The sequence below is a fragment of the Oryzias latipes genome, chromosome 3, assembly GCF_053564925.1.
Source record: "Oryzias latipes strain Hd-rR chromosome 3, Olatipes_Hd-rR_3.1".
Lineage (NCBI taxonomy): Eukaryota > Metazoa > Chordata > Actinopteri > Beloniformes > Adrianichthyidae > Oryzias > Oryzias latipes.
The window spans coordinates 32100147-32114865 of NC_136239.1; the positions used below are offsets into that span (position 1 = coordinate 32100147).

The 14719-nt window shown below is 39.1% G+C and overlaps 1 protein-coding gene and 1 pseudogene across 2 annotated transcripts; both read left to right on the top strand.

The window, feature by feature from the left end:
- The first annotated feature begins 1918 nt into the window (after positions 1 to 1918).
- On the top strand, positions 1919 to 9894 carry LOC101175123 (UDP-glucuronosyltransferase 2C1 pseudogene; annotated as a pseudogene). The gene is made up of 2 exons (XR_013654903.1): positions 1919 to 3108; positions 6788 to 9894. The product of XR_013654903.1 is annotated as a UDP-glucuronosyltransferase 2C1 pseudogene (transcript).
- Positions 9895 to 10330: 436 nt separating this feature from the next.
- Positions 10331 to 14683, top strand: LOC101175367 (UDP-glucuronosyltransferase 2A2). Its single transcript, XM_004084513.5, has 2 exons — positions 10331 to 10485; positions 12534 to 14683. Exon 2 carries the CDS (start codon positions 12534 to 12536, stop codon positions 14115 to 14117), a length of 1584 nt encoding a protein of 527 aa, XP_004084561.1. The 5' UTR covers positions 10331 to 10485; the 3' UTR covers positions 14118 to 14683.
- The last annotated feature ends 36 nt before the right edge of the window (positions 14684 to 14719 follow it).

Below are 14719 nucleotides of genomic sequence, written 5' to 3' on the forward strand. Positions count from 1 at the left end.
ATATATATATATATGTGTGTGTATATATATATATATATATGTGTGTGTGTATGTATGTATATATTTATACATGCATATGTATATATATGATATATCTAATATATATCCTCCTGAGAACCGAGGAAAAAAAAGTGTCTTACAATTACTGTTTTTTTGTGATTTCCTATCCATTTGGGCCTAAATAAACACCTTACAATTTTAATTTTTTTTAAAAATGTTTTTTATTTAATTTCCCAACAGGTCCACTGTAGAGGATAACAGGACGATATTTCTGTGAAAATAGAAGTCAATTTGGAAAACCAGAAAAAAGGAGCAGATTAAATCTTTAAAGTGATATTTACCCAAAAAACATTAAATTTTGTTCTAAAACAATAAAATTCTGTATCACTCTTTTGTTACTAGTTGGCCCATCTGCTACAGAGGAAGATCGACCGGTAAATTGAGAGCTTTTTTTTTCCGGCTCAGCTCTCTCACCACAATGGACCGGAACAGCAGCCGCATAACTATGGACGCTGCTCCGATCCGCCTGTCAATCTCATGCTCCTGTCTTCCCTTACTCATGGACAAGACTCCAAGATATTTAAACTTCTCCACCTGGGGCAGGGACACTCTACCCACCGAGAGATGGCAAACTACCTTTCTTTGGTCGAGAACCATGGCCTCAGATATAGCGGTGCTGACCCTCATCCCGGCCACTTCACACTCTACCACAAACCACTCCAATGCATGCTGGAGGTCCCGGCTTAATGAAGCAAACAGGGCAACATCATCTGCAAAGAGCAGAGATGAAACTGTGGTCCCTAAACCAGACCCCCTCCGGCCCCTGCCTGTGCCCTAGAAATTCTGTCCATAAAAACTATGAACAGAACCGGTGATAAAGGGCAGACCTGCTGGACTCCAACGTGCACCGGGAACAGGTTTGACTTACTGCCGGCTATGCGAACCAAGCTCTTGCTCCGGTCATGCAGAGACCAGACAGCCCTCAGTAAGGCTCCCCGGACCCCATAATCCCATAGTACCCTCCACAGAATATGGGGGACGTGGTCGAACGCCTTCTCTGGACTGAATGAGCGAACTCCCGCATTCCCTCCAGCACCCCAGAGAGGGTGTAGAGCTGTTATACTGTTCCACGACCAGGACGGAAACCCAACTGTTGTTCCTGGATCTGAGGTTCGACTATCGGACCGACTATCTTCTCCAGTACTGTGGCCTATAGACTTTCCTAGAGAGGCTGAGGAGTGTGATTCCCCCGGTAGTTGGAACAAAACTAGATCAAAAACAGATCCTCAAAAATGTTATCAATGTACTGTGAAAAGTACAAGATTGAACTCCGGTATTTACAAACTTTGGCATCATCTTGATAGGCAGGGCGCCCTGGTAGGTGTAAACCTGTTATGATGGACGTTTAAAAAACACAAAAAAATCAAGTTATTTAAAAAAATAACAGTTATTTTTTTCCTGAATCTCAACCTCCTCATACTTTTTTATATCTGAAAGCTCCAAATCTGAATCTCTCTCAACTATCTGGTATAGAATCCTCTCTGCTCCTCTTTTTCATCCTAAAATCATGTGCAGCCATTAAATACATTAAAATGGTCCAGGTGTCCTCTACAGTGGACATTCATTAAATGCCTGCTGTTTTAAAACTGAAAACATGAAACTTTTTTCAGATCTAAAAATATTGTTCCTAACATGTTTATGACCAAGAATATATCATTATCATGGTAAAAAAAGGAATAGATACATAATATTTGACTTGCCTTTCACCTTTCCATAAAATTAGGTAAATGGCATGGAACCCATCTTTGTAGAGGTAAAACTTAAAGTTCCCAGCATGCAAACTCATCACATGACACATCAATGAAAAGCCCAGGATGTCCTCTACAGAGAAGAATAGGATTTGGAAAGGTATCTCTTAATTCCTTAAAAATATACAGGTAAACAAAATGTCCATTATAAAGGACATAAGTGAATGGGCCAGGTCTCAGGAGGATATAGATACATCATTTGTTGTTAAATAAGAGAGGCAGCCTTAAAAGCTCAAACCTTAATGAAACATGCACAGTTGGACTTCTTTCAGATAAAAAAATTATTACAAAGAATTTTTAAAAATAGTTTCTAAACATTTAAAGTTTTAGACCTACTTGACATGTAATTTAAATTATTGAGAAAATCCCAACAATAAGTCAATAATAGTAATAGAAAATAATAAATCAATAGTAAGTCAATTAAAAGAATAACTAACAATAAATAAGTCAATTAATAATAACAATAAGTCAACTAAAAGCCCAAAAGTTAACAATGGATTTACCCTAAAAAAAAAAAAAAAAACAAAAAAAAAACAATAGATTTACCATACTGATTCATGTGAGTGATCACTTTGGTGTATGTAACACAGATGGTATGGTGCCGGGTTTCAAGCAGTCTGGCCAGCCTTATCAAAATCTGGTTCCACAAACTGTTTTGAACATAGCCCGAGTGTATTGCTAGTTGGTCACCACAGTGATCCAACTGGGTTAGCTCTTTTTATTGCTAAGGCCCACTTTTTCCTTAAGTCTGAATCCATTGGAAACCTGCGAGAAAAGTTCAGAAATGTCAAAATCTACAGAATACTCAGACAGAAAAGTCAGAAATGTCTAAATCTATATTACTATAACAGCCTAGTCCTAGTATACTGTATATAGGTTTAACAAAATAAAGTTTACATTTATGTCGACAGCAAATTATACGGACTTCATTCATGCAGCATGCTGATTATAATAGCCCTGCAGCATCATGCATGTCAACATGTGTACTAATGAAGCCCCTGCAGCATTAAAAAGAAAAAAAATATAGAACTTACCTGTCAAATGCTGTGCCTTTCTCCTTCGTGGACTCATTTCTCCGATTTTGGCAGTTGAACCCCGCAGAATGAACTGGCATTTTACAAAAAATGTGTTCACATGCATGCACTGCAGCAGTGACTTGACCTCACCAAGATGGCGGTGCTTGCCTACCGTGAGGAATCACGTGATGTCTTCTCTATCGTTATAACTCATTATTTTTTATTTTTTTCAAAGCGGACGCTGCTGGAAGTGCTGCAGCCAGGCTCCCCGCGTCACTGTCACGGTGAGTAAGACGCTTTCGTTCAGTTCACACCACGGACAGTGTGTCAACAGCGGTAAACTAACATGCTACAATCATGCTGCATGCCATACGTTAAAACTGATTTAAAATCAAATGGCTTCCCGGACTTTAAATGTTTCGAGCAAACACATCATGCAAACATGTTTTTCCCCTTTGTTTTATGTATCAGTAGACAAAATTATATATATATATATATATTTAGATTTGTGTGGGTTTTGAGGACGACTTTTTATTATTATTATTATTATTATTATTATTATTATTATTATTATTATTATTATTATTATTATTATTATTTTTACCAGTAAATTCTTTAGAAAATTGTCCGTTCCTTTCAGGGAACAGGAAACTGTTGTTGGCCCATTCCCAGAGGAATTAAGCAACTCGGGTAGAGATAGGAAACATGATCTGACCAAAACAAAGTGGGCCATTTAAATTGTTTATTTGATCAAAGAAGAAGTCTCATGTGGAAATTTCAGATATTAGGCCTGTAGGAGTAAAGTTTAGTTCTCTGCTATTAACATGACAGTTTCTCACAAATGTATTTTCTTGCATCCCAAATGTGGCATTTATCCAATAGTGAGCTAAATACTTTTTTATTTCATAGAAAAATATATCAACAAGTCTGATTATTTAAAACTTATTCCCTTATTTTTACCTGGGGGTGGAGCCACCCCAGTGGCCAGGTGTCGGAGTGGCTGTGCCCCAGTGGCTGTGCATTTCATCCCAAATGCACAGCCAGCAAGCGGGCAAGTCGCTCTGATCACCTAAACAGGCCGACACCTCCTCCCCTCCCTGCTGCCTTTGAGTGCGCAGACATCTAAAGACGAGCCGCTGGACGCAGAACATGTATAAGACGTGGGGTTCATTTCCGCGTTCGAACCCCCAGAGCCTCCGGGCCGGTTTGACAAAAGAACCAGTCTCAGTTACTAAAGGTGAACTTTCTTTAGTACTGTTTCCTTAAGTCCAAAACGGCGACTGACCGCGTGTGTATGTGCTCCACACACTCACACGCGCTCTCCCCCTCTCTTTCTGCATCGCGCGAGCACCAGTTTCTGCACGCACGCACACACACATGCGCGCGCGCACGCACTCACATGCACACACAATCACACATCCCAAAACACTACATTTCTTTTCATGCCTGTTAAATATTTTCAGTGGTGTCCTTTAACAATCTCTTTACTGTACTTTAGGTCACCTGATCTGTATTTTGCGCAAATACTTGGTGCAAATACGCCGACATCATCAGCGGTGGTGAATGTGCCATTACTTTTCATTAATATGTAAAAAAGAATGGCCCTGTCACACGCACCTCTCATTTTTATGGCAATATTTAAGCACTGGTTGTTGTGTTACCACAACATTTTGATGGGTTTTTGTCCTGTTTCCACATATAGTTACCTATAGTCATAGTTGATGCTTGTGTAAGTCAATTTTCAGAGAATGAAGAGAAATTCAACATATATTCTTATTTTAAGAAGAAAAGTACAGCAGAAGGAGCGAAAGAGATGGTAGGGGAGCAACAGAGGTGTAGTGAGGAGGAGGAAGATGAGACAGAGCAGCATGATCCACAGCCAGCATGAATGACAGAAGAGAATGAGGAAGACAAAGATGAGACGGCATCTGATGAGGGACAGTCAGCATCATTGCTCAGAGAAACAAGGCAGAACTCAGCAAAAAGTCTTCCACCTGTTCCTGGACCAACTGGTGAAGTTAGAATTAATGCAGTGTTTTTCAACCAGTGTGCCGCAGCGCACCAGTGTGCCGTGGGAAATTACCGTCATTAACTGGTCTAAAACATTTTCCATATCCAGGATATCAGCTCTGTGTTCATCCAAACAGCCCCTGATAAAACACTTTGAAATTAGGATATGAAAGATCGTAAATACTTTTTTTCTTTGTGTTTATTTGATTCTATTAAAAACATTTTGATAAGAATGACGGTACCCCGATTTAGCTGCAGTTTTAACTGTTTTCTGAAAGGTCACGCCCCTTTTACTGTCTCCACCAATCATTCTAGGAGGCTTAATCACATGTCATCAGTCTGACCAATCAGAAGTGGTTAAAGTCTTCACTTCCTTGTTCTGATTCTGCTCATAAAGCCGCTCAGTTCCAACAAAAGTACCAGATAAAGCTCATCTTTAGTGGTGTAGCTTTCCACAGAATCCGGTGTCAGACCGTGAAAAAAGTGAACAAAACAATGAAACTCAGAGACGCTAGTCTTTTTGCGTTTGGCGGCTGTTTACATCTCCCATGATGCATTGGGTTAAAGTGACAGCATCTCAGCGCACAATGAGTCTATCCTCTTAACGTCTTGTAACAACAACGAACACACATCAAACAGTTTTTGAATCTTTTCACTTAACTTTTATTACATCAGCTTTTTCTGCCACAATAATCACAAAAATGCATGTGAGATTGCAGAGGGACTGTAGATCAAAACAGACTATGAGTTTCTCCTTTTTTTCTAAAAATTTTTTTACATTTTATTTTGCTGGTTTGCCGCGGGATTTCTGTCAAAGTTAAAGTGTGCCGTGGCTCAAAAATGGTTGAAAAACACTGGCCTAATGATATCTACTAGAATCTATAGTAGTATCAACTATAAGTTAATGTTCTAGAAAAAAATCAGTAGGCATTTTACTTTCTGTTGGTTTTCTAAAGGTTGTTTTACTATGTTTAGTAGAATGAATTAAAAAAATTTAGCTCATGGTTTTTGTGTGCCACCCCAAGATTTAATGTGGCCCCCTACCGGCCACCCCCATGAAAAATTTCTGGAGGCGCTACTGGCTGTGGGGAGCAAAGGGGGGCAGCTGCCCCCCACAGAAAAAAACCTTGCCCCCCACTTTTTCCCTCAATTTTTGAGTCAACAATACAAGCTCCTCTAAGCATTTGTTTTATAAAGCACCCCAACAATAACACAAAAAATATGAGAATAAAACTTTTTGAAAAGCCTTTTTTTAGCCTTTCAAAAATACGCAGAAAGGACGCCCCCCCCCCCTTCCTCTGCTTCTCTCATCCCCTTCAAAAGTTTTCTGCCCCCGTCAGCACCCCCATATAAAATGTTCCAGCTCCGCCACTGTTTGAACATTTGTCTGTTTATTTGGATTCTTTTATCACCTCTGTTGAATGTTACACAAAGAAAGAACTATAAAAGCCTTTTTGAATTGATTTTTCTGGATTGAACAGTCTGCTGAGTGATCTCTCAACCCTACAGTCCTCCAGAGCTACTGGCCTGCTTGTTCTCCAGGGTAGCCTTCCTTAGTTGTTTCTGATTTCATGGATCAGGTGTGTTCTGTCAATAAATCCCTGGAATCATATGGTATATAGGCAATCGGGAAAATCCAGGACATGGTTACTTGGAAAACAACTACAGCAGTTTGGACCCCAGTGGACTAAAACATACTCAGTTTTGAGAACACATTCGTCTTTGACTCTGTTATTAAACACACATTGTGAAATCAAAAGCACATTATGTATCTAAAACAGGGACCTTTTTCATATAAACTATATTTTTTTCTCATAACATTTTTATTCTGTACTTTATATTATGGATGGCTTTTTTATGTTTGTTTTTCTGTAATGTTTTATGCTGCGATAAAGATTGAAGTAATTCCTCAGAGCCATAAACATTTATCTGTTCTGATTGCTTTAACGACAGATGAAGCTGACCCAGGGCTGCAGTGCTTTGTTGGTCCTCCTCACGCTCCACTTCTGTCATGGGGGCAACATCCTGGTCATTCCTGCAGAGGGCAGCCACTGGATCAACATGGACATCCTACTTCAAGCTTTACACTCCAGAGGACACAGCTTGACTGTTGTCCGTTCCAGCAAAAGCTGGTACATTAAGGAGAACTCGTCCTATTACAAAACATTATCAATTTCTGTGGAGAAAAACATAGATGAGAAGTTAATCAAAAACGTTATGAAAGAAACTGTGTAGTTTGGGCGCGGTACCCTCCCTTTGACAGGTTTTGTCCACATGACCATCGGTATGATTGGTATTTTTAAAGATTTCCACACAGTTTTATGTGAGTTTGTGTCAGCCATGCTAGATGATCTGGCGCTGATAAAAACCTTGCATGAGAGCAGGTTTGATCTGGTACTGGCTGACCCCTGTTGGGGTGGTGGAGCCATTTTGGCCAAATATTTAAATCTTCCATTGGTTTATATGGGTCGCTGGTTAATAGTTGAAGAGGCTCATTTCTCCATCGCTCCTTCTCCTTTATCCTACGTTCCTGTAACAGGATCAGGCAACACTGACAGGATGACCTTTTTGCAAAGAGTTAAAAACATATTTTTTTATTTATTAACATACGTACAAAATGATGTGTTAGCTAAGCAAATATACCAACCGACATGTGACAAGTACCTTGGTCCTGATCATGACTTCAATCAGATCAAGACAGATGCAGACATTTGGTTGATGAAAACAGATTTTGTGTTTGACTATCCACGCCCCACAATGCCCAATGTTGTGTACATGGGAGGGTTTCAGTGTAAATCTGCTAAACCCCTTCCTGAACATTTGGAGGAGTTTGTACAGAGTTCTGGAGAACATGGAGTCATCATCATGCCAATGGGAACATTTGTCAGTGAACTTCCTGATGACTTGGCAAATGGGATCGCTGCAGCTTTTGCTAAACTGCCACAGAAAGTTATCTGGAGGTACAAAGGCAAAAGACCTGCCTCTTTAGGCAACAACACTTTAGTGGTGGACTGGATGCCTCAGAATGACCTTCTAGGACATCCAAAGATCAAGCTGTTTGTGGCTCATGGAGGAACTAATGGAGTCCAAGAAGCCATTTATCACGGAGTCCCAGTTGTGGGTCTGCCCATGTATTTTGATCAGTATGACAACCTTCTCCGGCTGCAGGAAAGAGGGGGAGCAAAAATTCTCTCAGTATCCACAGTGGACAAAGATGAAAGCTTCCCGAAGGCCATACAGGAAGTCCTGACTGAACCCTCCTACAGGATGAACATGCAGAGACTCTCCAGGCTGCACAGAGATCAGCCAGTGAAGCCGATGGACAAAGCTCTCTTCTGGATAGAGTTTGTCATGAGACACAAAGGTGCTGCTCACCTGAAAGCTCAGTCCTACAACATGTCATGGTTCTCCTACCACTCTGTGGATGTGGTTCTGTTCCTGACTGCAGCAGTGCTGCTCGTGTTTCTGACCTCCTTCATGTTCATCAGGTGTTTATTCAGAGCAGTTTGTAAACGTAAAGTGAAACGTGAATGAGGATTTGCAACTTTAAGCACATGATTCTGTTTTACTAATGAACATTTTTTAATTGTTGATAGTTTTTACAATTCAATTCAATTTTATTTGTATAGCCCATAATCACAACAACAGTCGTCTCGATGGGCTTTGAAGTAAACATGAACTCAAAAGGATCATGAATAGTTCAATAGGAAAATACTAAAATGAACTAACAAACTGACTAAGCTATACTGGCATCCCTGCCCTTAGACCCCCCTTCGCGGTGTCTAAGGGCACCGCGAAGGGGGGTCTAAGGGCAGGGATGCCAGCATAGCATCCCTGTGTCCGTACAGTGTTCGGAAACGTTTTTAATTTTTTTAAACTTTAAATTGGGTATGATTGTAAGTTCTAGGGGTAAAATCTGCAAATGTAAATTAAATTGTAAAGCAGTGTGTTCAGCACAATTTATTTTAAATAGATTTTTTGGTACATTATAGTGGCTGTTTGTGTGTTATGACTTTGTTTGCATGTATCCACAATACTTTAAACATTTCTATACAAAAGGAAATATGATCCTTGCACCTACAGTCTTTTTTACACATGTGGGGAGTAAACATTGACTTCACAATAAGTTATTTATTACAATATTGCAGAAAGAATGCTTTTTTCAGGCTTTGTCGACATTAAGGGAGGCAAAGTGTAAGTCAGAGATAGCCATCTATTTCTGTGGCTTTTTTTGAGAGCCTGTTGGTTAAAAGAACTCAAGTACAGCAGCAGTACTTCACGAGTACACACACCTTTTGACAGCGCCCATTTTTAATAGGGAGATTGACTTATACTGATTTATTTAAGAGAAAAACAGCACAAATGTAGTCCTATTAACCTTTTTGCGGGCCTCAAGTGGTAAAATTGAAGCCTGACAAGTTTAAAGGATCATGTCCCGTCAGAACATATCCTTTTCTTGGTTAAGGTTTGTTTAGTATTGCTTTGTGTATGTTTGTCTTATTGCAATTGTTGCGGCCGCGTAGGCCCTTCCAAGGTTCGAGTGATTAAGAACACCAAAAACCTGATGTGCAAATGGGAAAAGAAAAACCACACGAGTCTGCATGAAGTTTTAACCTTTTTGCAAAATGGAGAGCCAGGGGCATCTACAGAAAAGAAGTGCTTCGCTTCTGCTCCATCCTGGTCTGAGGTCCCCTTCATGAAAAGCAAATTTTTACTACCCAACACGTGGAAATCAAGTCATGTCTCTGTATCTATCCGTAAAAGCACGAGATTAAGAGACCAGCCGCTCATGGTGCGAGGGACAGTTAGGTCCGCATCCCTTCTTCGGCAAAGACAAAGAACAGAAACAGATTCCAGCACTTCCATGCCCTTATATGGTAATTCATGCCGGCTAGTTCAGTTTGCAGCAAGCCAGACACGGCCATTGGCCACACACACAACGTTCCACACAAGAAAATAAGTAAATGCATAATCAAAAACTATAATTATTTATGTAATCATTCCACATAATGCAGGTCATATATTTCTGTCAATCATCCACAGCAGTGTGAAAACAATAAAAGTGTACAAGCCACAGTATAGTTAGTGATTGTTTGGGGTACCCGGAGGTTACAAGTCTTTTCCTGCTTCATTAAGTTTCACTAAAACAATACCTTGTTAGTTTTTATTTTCTTCATACTTTTAATATCTTCATGCAACATTCAAGAAATTTTGCACGCAACTTCATCATCATCCTCCCCAATAAATGGGAAAGAAAAGACAGGATTTTTTGCCTTTAAATTTTGACATCAAAATACCCCTAAAATTGTAAAAATAGAATTTGATCATTTCAAAAACAAACAATGTGAGCTTTAAAAAAATGTGGTTTGATTCCTTTTATTTGCAGTGTGTTTTTACTGATCTGTATGCAGCAGAAAACATTTTTTGTTATTGTGTAGGATTATTAATGACGAAAGAGATTGTTTAAACACGCACAAACGCACCCTAAACGTCTCTCGCGATTACTATCCCACTTGACTGTGTGAGGTGTTCTCGTTCCACCCGCAGCAGACGTTTCAACCTCGGGCCTTTCTGCGCATGCGCAGTGAGCAGCTGCACCCAGGTGGACAACAACTCCGGACTACCTGTCTGTTGGAGACAAAACGAGCACCGTACGTAGACACGTTTCGAATCCAGAGAGTTGCAAAATAGTTTCAGAGTTTATCCAGTTTTCACATCCTCTTTCTTTCTTTATTTCTTTCTCTTTTTTTAAATGTAAAAACTAGGATCAAAACGGAAAGTTCCGATCTTCCGGGTTGCCAAATTGCGCAAGAGAAACAAGCCACCAGTCACTTCACTTTTATTTAGAGAATGAACGGCTTCATACGTCTATAAACATTGATTTAAATTTTTTTTAATGTGCTTAAACCATTGTGTTTTAGTCTGCAATAGTTTTAGTATTTTTATTTAGGTTATGATACTTGGTAATTTTATGTCACTGTTTTTATGCTTGTATCATGAATACTTTTGATTTTTTTAAGTATTTTATTTGTTTTGTGTGTACTATGGCAAATTGGACCTTGAATCTGTAATATTTAAAATTCTTCTTCTAATCATTAAGGCCAATATATATTGTTGAAGACATATGCAAGGGATTACACAAATAAGCAAGCCGGACATTGCTTAAAAACAAGCAGACTTGGCAACCCAGTGAAGAATAGAATAGGACAGAACTTTAATAAACTCACTAGGTTTCAGTACAACCCAGAACAGGATCAGACAGACAACATAAACACACCTAAACTGTTTCAGGTTGTATGCCATAGTGTAAAAAAAAAAATAGAAAAAAGAAAACCTTCAAAAAGTCACACTGACTTCCTTAATTTTTCTCTCTCACCAGGTGTTTAGCTCATTAACTGCAACATATCTACATAAAAATGGAATAGTTTTGATGAGCAGACAAAATGCATTAAAAAAAGAGCTTATTATTCTTTAGAGGTGCGAAATATAGGGGTGTAACAATTTACATCATAATTAGTGGTCATTAATACAATTCATAGTCGGTATTACTGCATTTTAAACGATCCGATTCACTGACGTAAAATTGATCCAGAACATTTTTAGCCAAAAGTACAACCAGTGTGACTCAGAGATAAGTACCAGGGTACGGAACAGTGCAGGTGAAGTGCCATCAGGCAATACAACTCTCTGGCAGGACTTCTTAAAAGTACTTTCTTGTCATTTTTTATTTTTTTACCTACTGATTTTAAAATGATTAATCTTTTTTTTTTATATCTATTACGGTAATCTTTTTAATCTATTGCTACTTTTTACTATTTTATTGTTTTTAATGTGTGTGTGTTTTATTCTATTTAATAATAAGCTTTACACAAAACATATAAAAGACTTGAGGATAAAAATAGAACACTCAAACAAGTATAAGAACAATGACATAAAAAGTATATTAAAAAAAACAATCTCATAAAAGTATAAAAATCAATGACATAGGAATATAAAAACAATGACATAAAAGTATAAGAACAGTAAAATACCCAGGTATCATGAACTTCATAAAAAGACTAAAACTGCTGACTTAAACAAAAAAAAGAAAACTTAAAAGATTAAAAAAGACGACTGTACCAAAACCTCTAAATAGGGGATTGGTATCTAAAAGTGCAATCTATTCAAGTGTAAGTTAAATATGTGTACAAAAACACAAGTAAACAAGAATTAATGGCAAATTGATTCACAGTTTAGTTTAGTAAAGCTCAGCCCCCTGTTGTTTTTCCACATCAAAACAAATACAACATTATTAGATCAGTCTACCACACGGTCTGGTCACATGTCTTTGCAGAATTCAAAGTGTTTCCACACGCTGGACTGAAATGATGGACTGTTTTTGCTGCCATCACGTGTGTAGTCAGCTGTGATGAACTTAGCTGTTTTTACGTTATAGTAAAATAAAACTACTGTGTGTAATTCCAAATGGTATTTTCCAAGATCAATAAAAGCAGTTTATTTCATTTTGAAACAATTTTATAACGATATAGTTTGATTTGATTGGTGCCTCAGAAAGATCTAGTTTGATCAGAGGAATATGAATCAATTAAGTTGAATAATTATTACACCCCTAGTAAAATATATTTTGTCTTCAAATAATTTGTGTTTTTATGTTGTTGTCTTTGTGGTTTTTAATATGTTTTCATTGGTTTCGTTGCAGATGAAGTTGCCTCTGTGCTGCTGTGTTTTGCTGGTTCTCCTCCTCACTCCCAGCTTCTGCCATGGAGGCAACATCCTGGTCTTTCCTGCAGAGGGCAGCCACTGGATCAACATGGACATCCTACTTCAAGCTTTACACTCCAGAGGACACAGCTTGACCGTTCTGCGCTCCACCAAGAGCTGGTACATTAAGGAGCATGCGCCCCATTACAAGAGCTTCACCGTTCCTGTTGAAAGAAGCATAGATGAAAAGTTTATCAGCAAAACTGTAGCTGACTTTCTACAGTTTGAACGTGGTGCTCTCCCCTTGACAAGTTTCCTTTTCAGTTCTGTGGGAGTCATTGGAGTATTTTTTGAAGCTCATTCAGCTGTATGTGAATTAGTGTCAGCTGTGCTGGATGATGCAGCACTTATGAAAACCTTAAATGAGAGCAAATTTGATCTGGTGCTCACTGACCCCTGCTGGGGTGGTGGAGCCATTTTGGCCAAATATTTGAATCTTCCATTGGTTTATAATGTTCGCTGGTTAACACCCATGGAGGCTCATTTCTCCATCGCTCCTTCTCCTTTATCCTATGTTCCTGTGACAGGATCAGGCAACACTGACAGGATGACCTTTTTGCAAAGAGTTAAAAACGTGATTTTATATTTGGTGACGTACACACAAAATGATGTGTTAGCTAAGCAAATATACCAACCGACATGTGACAAGTACCTCGGTCCTGATCATGACTTCAATCAGATCAAGACAGATGCAGACATTTGGTTGATGAGATCAGATTTTGTGTTTGACTATCCACGCCCCACAATGCCCAATGTTGTGTACATGGGAGGGTTTCAGTGTAAACCTGCTAAACCCCTCCCTGAACATTTGGAGGAGTTTGTACAGAGTTCTGGAGAGCATGGATTCATCATCTTGTCTCTGGGAACTTTTATTAATGAACTTCCTGATGACTTGGCGAATGAGATCGCTGCAGCTTTTGCTAAACTGCCACAGAAAGTAATCTGGAGGTACAAAGGCAAAAGACCTGCCTCTTTAGGCAACAACACTTTAGTGGTGGACTGGATGCCTCAGAATGACCTTCTAGGACATCCAAAGATCAAGCTGTTTGTGGCTCATGGAGGAACTAATGGAGTCCAAGAGACTTTGTACCACGGAGTCCCAGTTGTGGGTCTGCCTTTGTTTTTTGATCAGTATGACAACCTTCTCCGGCTGCAGGAAAGAGGGGGAGCAAAAATTCTCTCAGTATCCACAGTGGAGAAAGATGACAGCTTCCTGAAGGCCATACAGGAAGTCCTGACTGAACCCTCCTACAGGATGAACATGCAGAGACTCTCCAGGCTGCACAGAGATCAGCAGGTGAAGCCGATGGACAAAGCCCTCTTCTGGATAGAGTTTGTCATGAGACACAAAGGTGCTGCTCACCTGAAAGCTCAGTCCTACAACATGTCATGGTTCTCCTACCACTCTGTGGATGTGGTTCTGTTCCTGACTGCAGCGGTGCTGCTCGTGACTCTGACCTCTTTCATGTTCATCAGGTGTTTATTCAGAGCTGTTTGTAAACATAAAGTGAAATATGAATGACAATTTGCAACTTTACACACATGATTACGTTCGATACCTCCGTTTAAGATCATTTGTTAAAACTTATATCTGGACATATTAAAAGTGTTCAGATTTCCTCTAAGTGTGAAGTTGGAGCATTGGGGGGCAGAAGACCTTGGAAGGGTGAAAAATTAGAACAGCCAAGTTGATGGTCATAACAAATGGAAGGATCAAATATACGTAAATAATAAGTAAAATGTATAATTTGAGGGGCTCAAGATTCCATTTCAAAATATTGCTTCTGTTGTTTTTGCAATGCTTAAAGAACCATGTACTGGTGTTTTCTCAATCTTTGTCAATAATGACACAAATACTGACAGCTGCTAGCTGCCCCCCCCTCCTTGCCACCTAGTAGCTCTGCCTCTGCTTCCAGTACATTTCTTTTATTTTATTTTATTTTTTTATAAGGGATTGTGACCTGCATTGCCATAGGGTGTTTATTCATGCAGTTCGTTATTGTAAAGGGAAACTTGACTGACGATACAATCAGTAATATCTGAGTGAAAACTGGTCCAACGCAATAATAAAAAAATCAGAGAACTAAATTCAGTCCATTTGATGTGTATTTGCTTTTGTGTTTT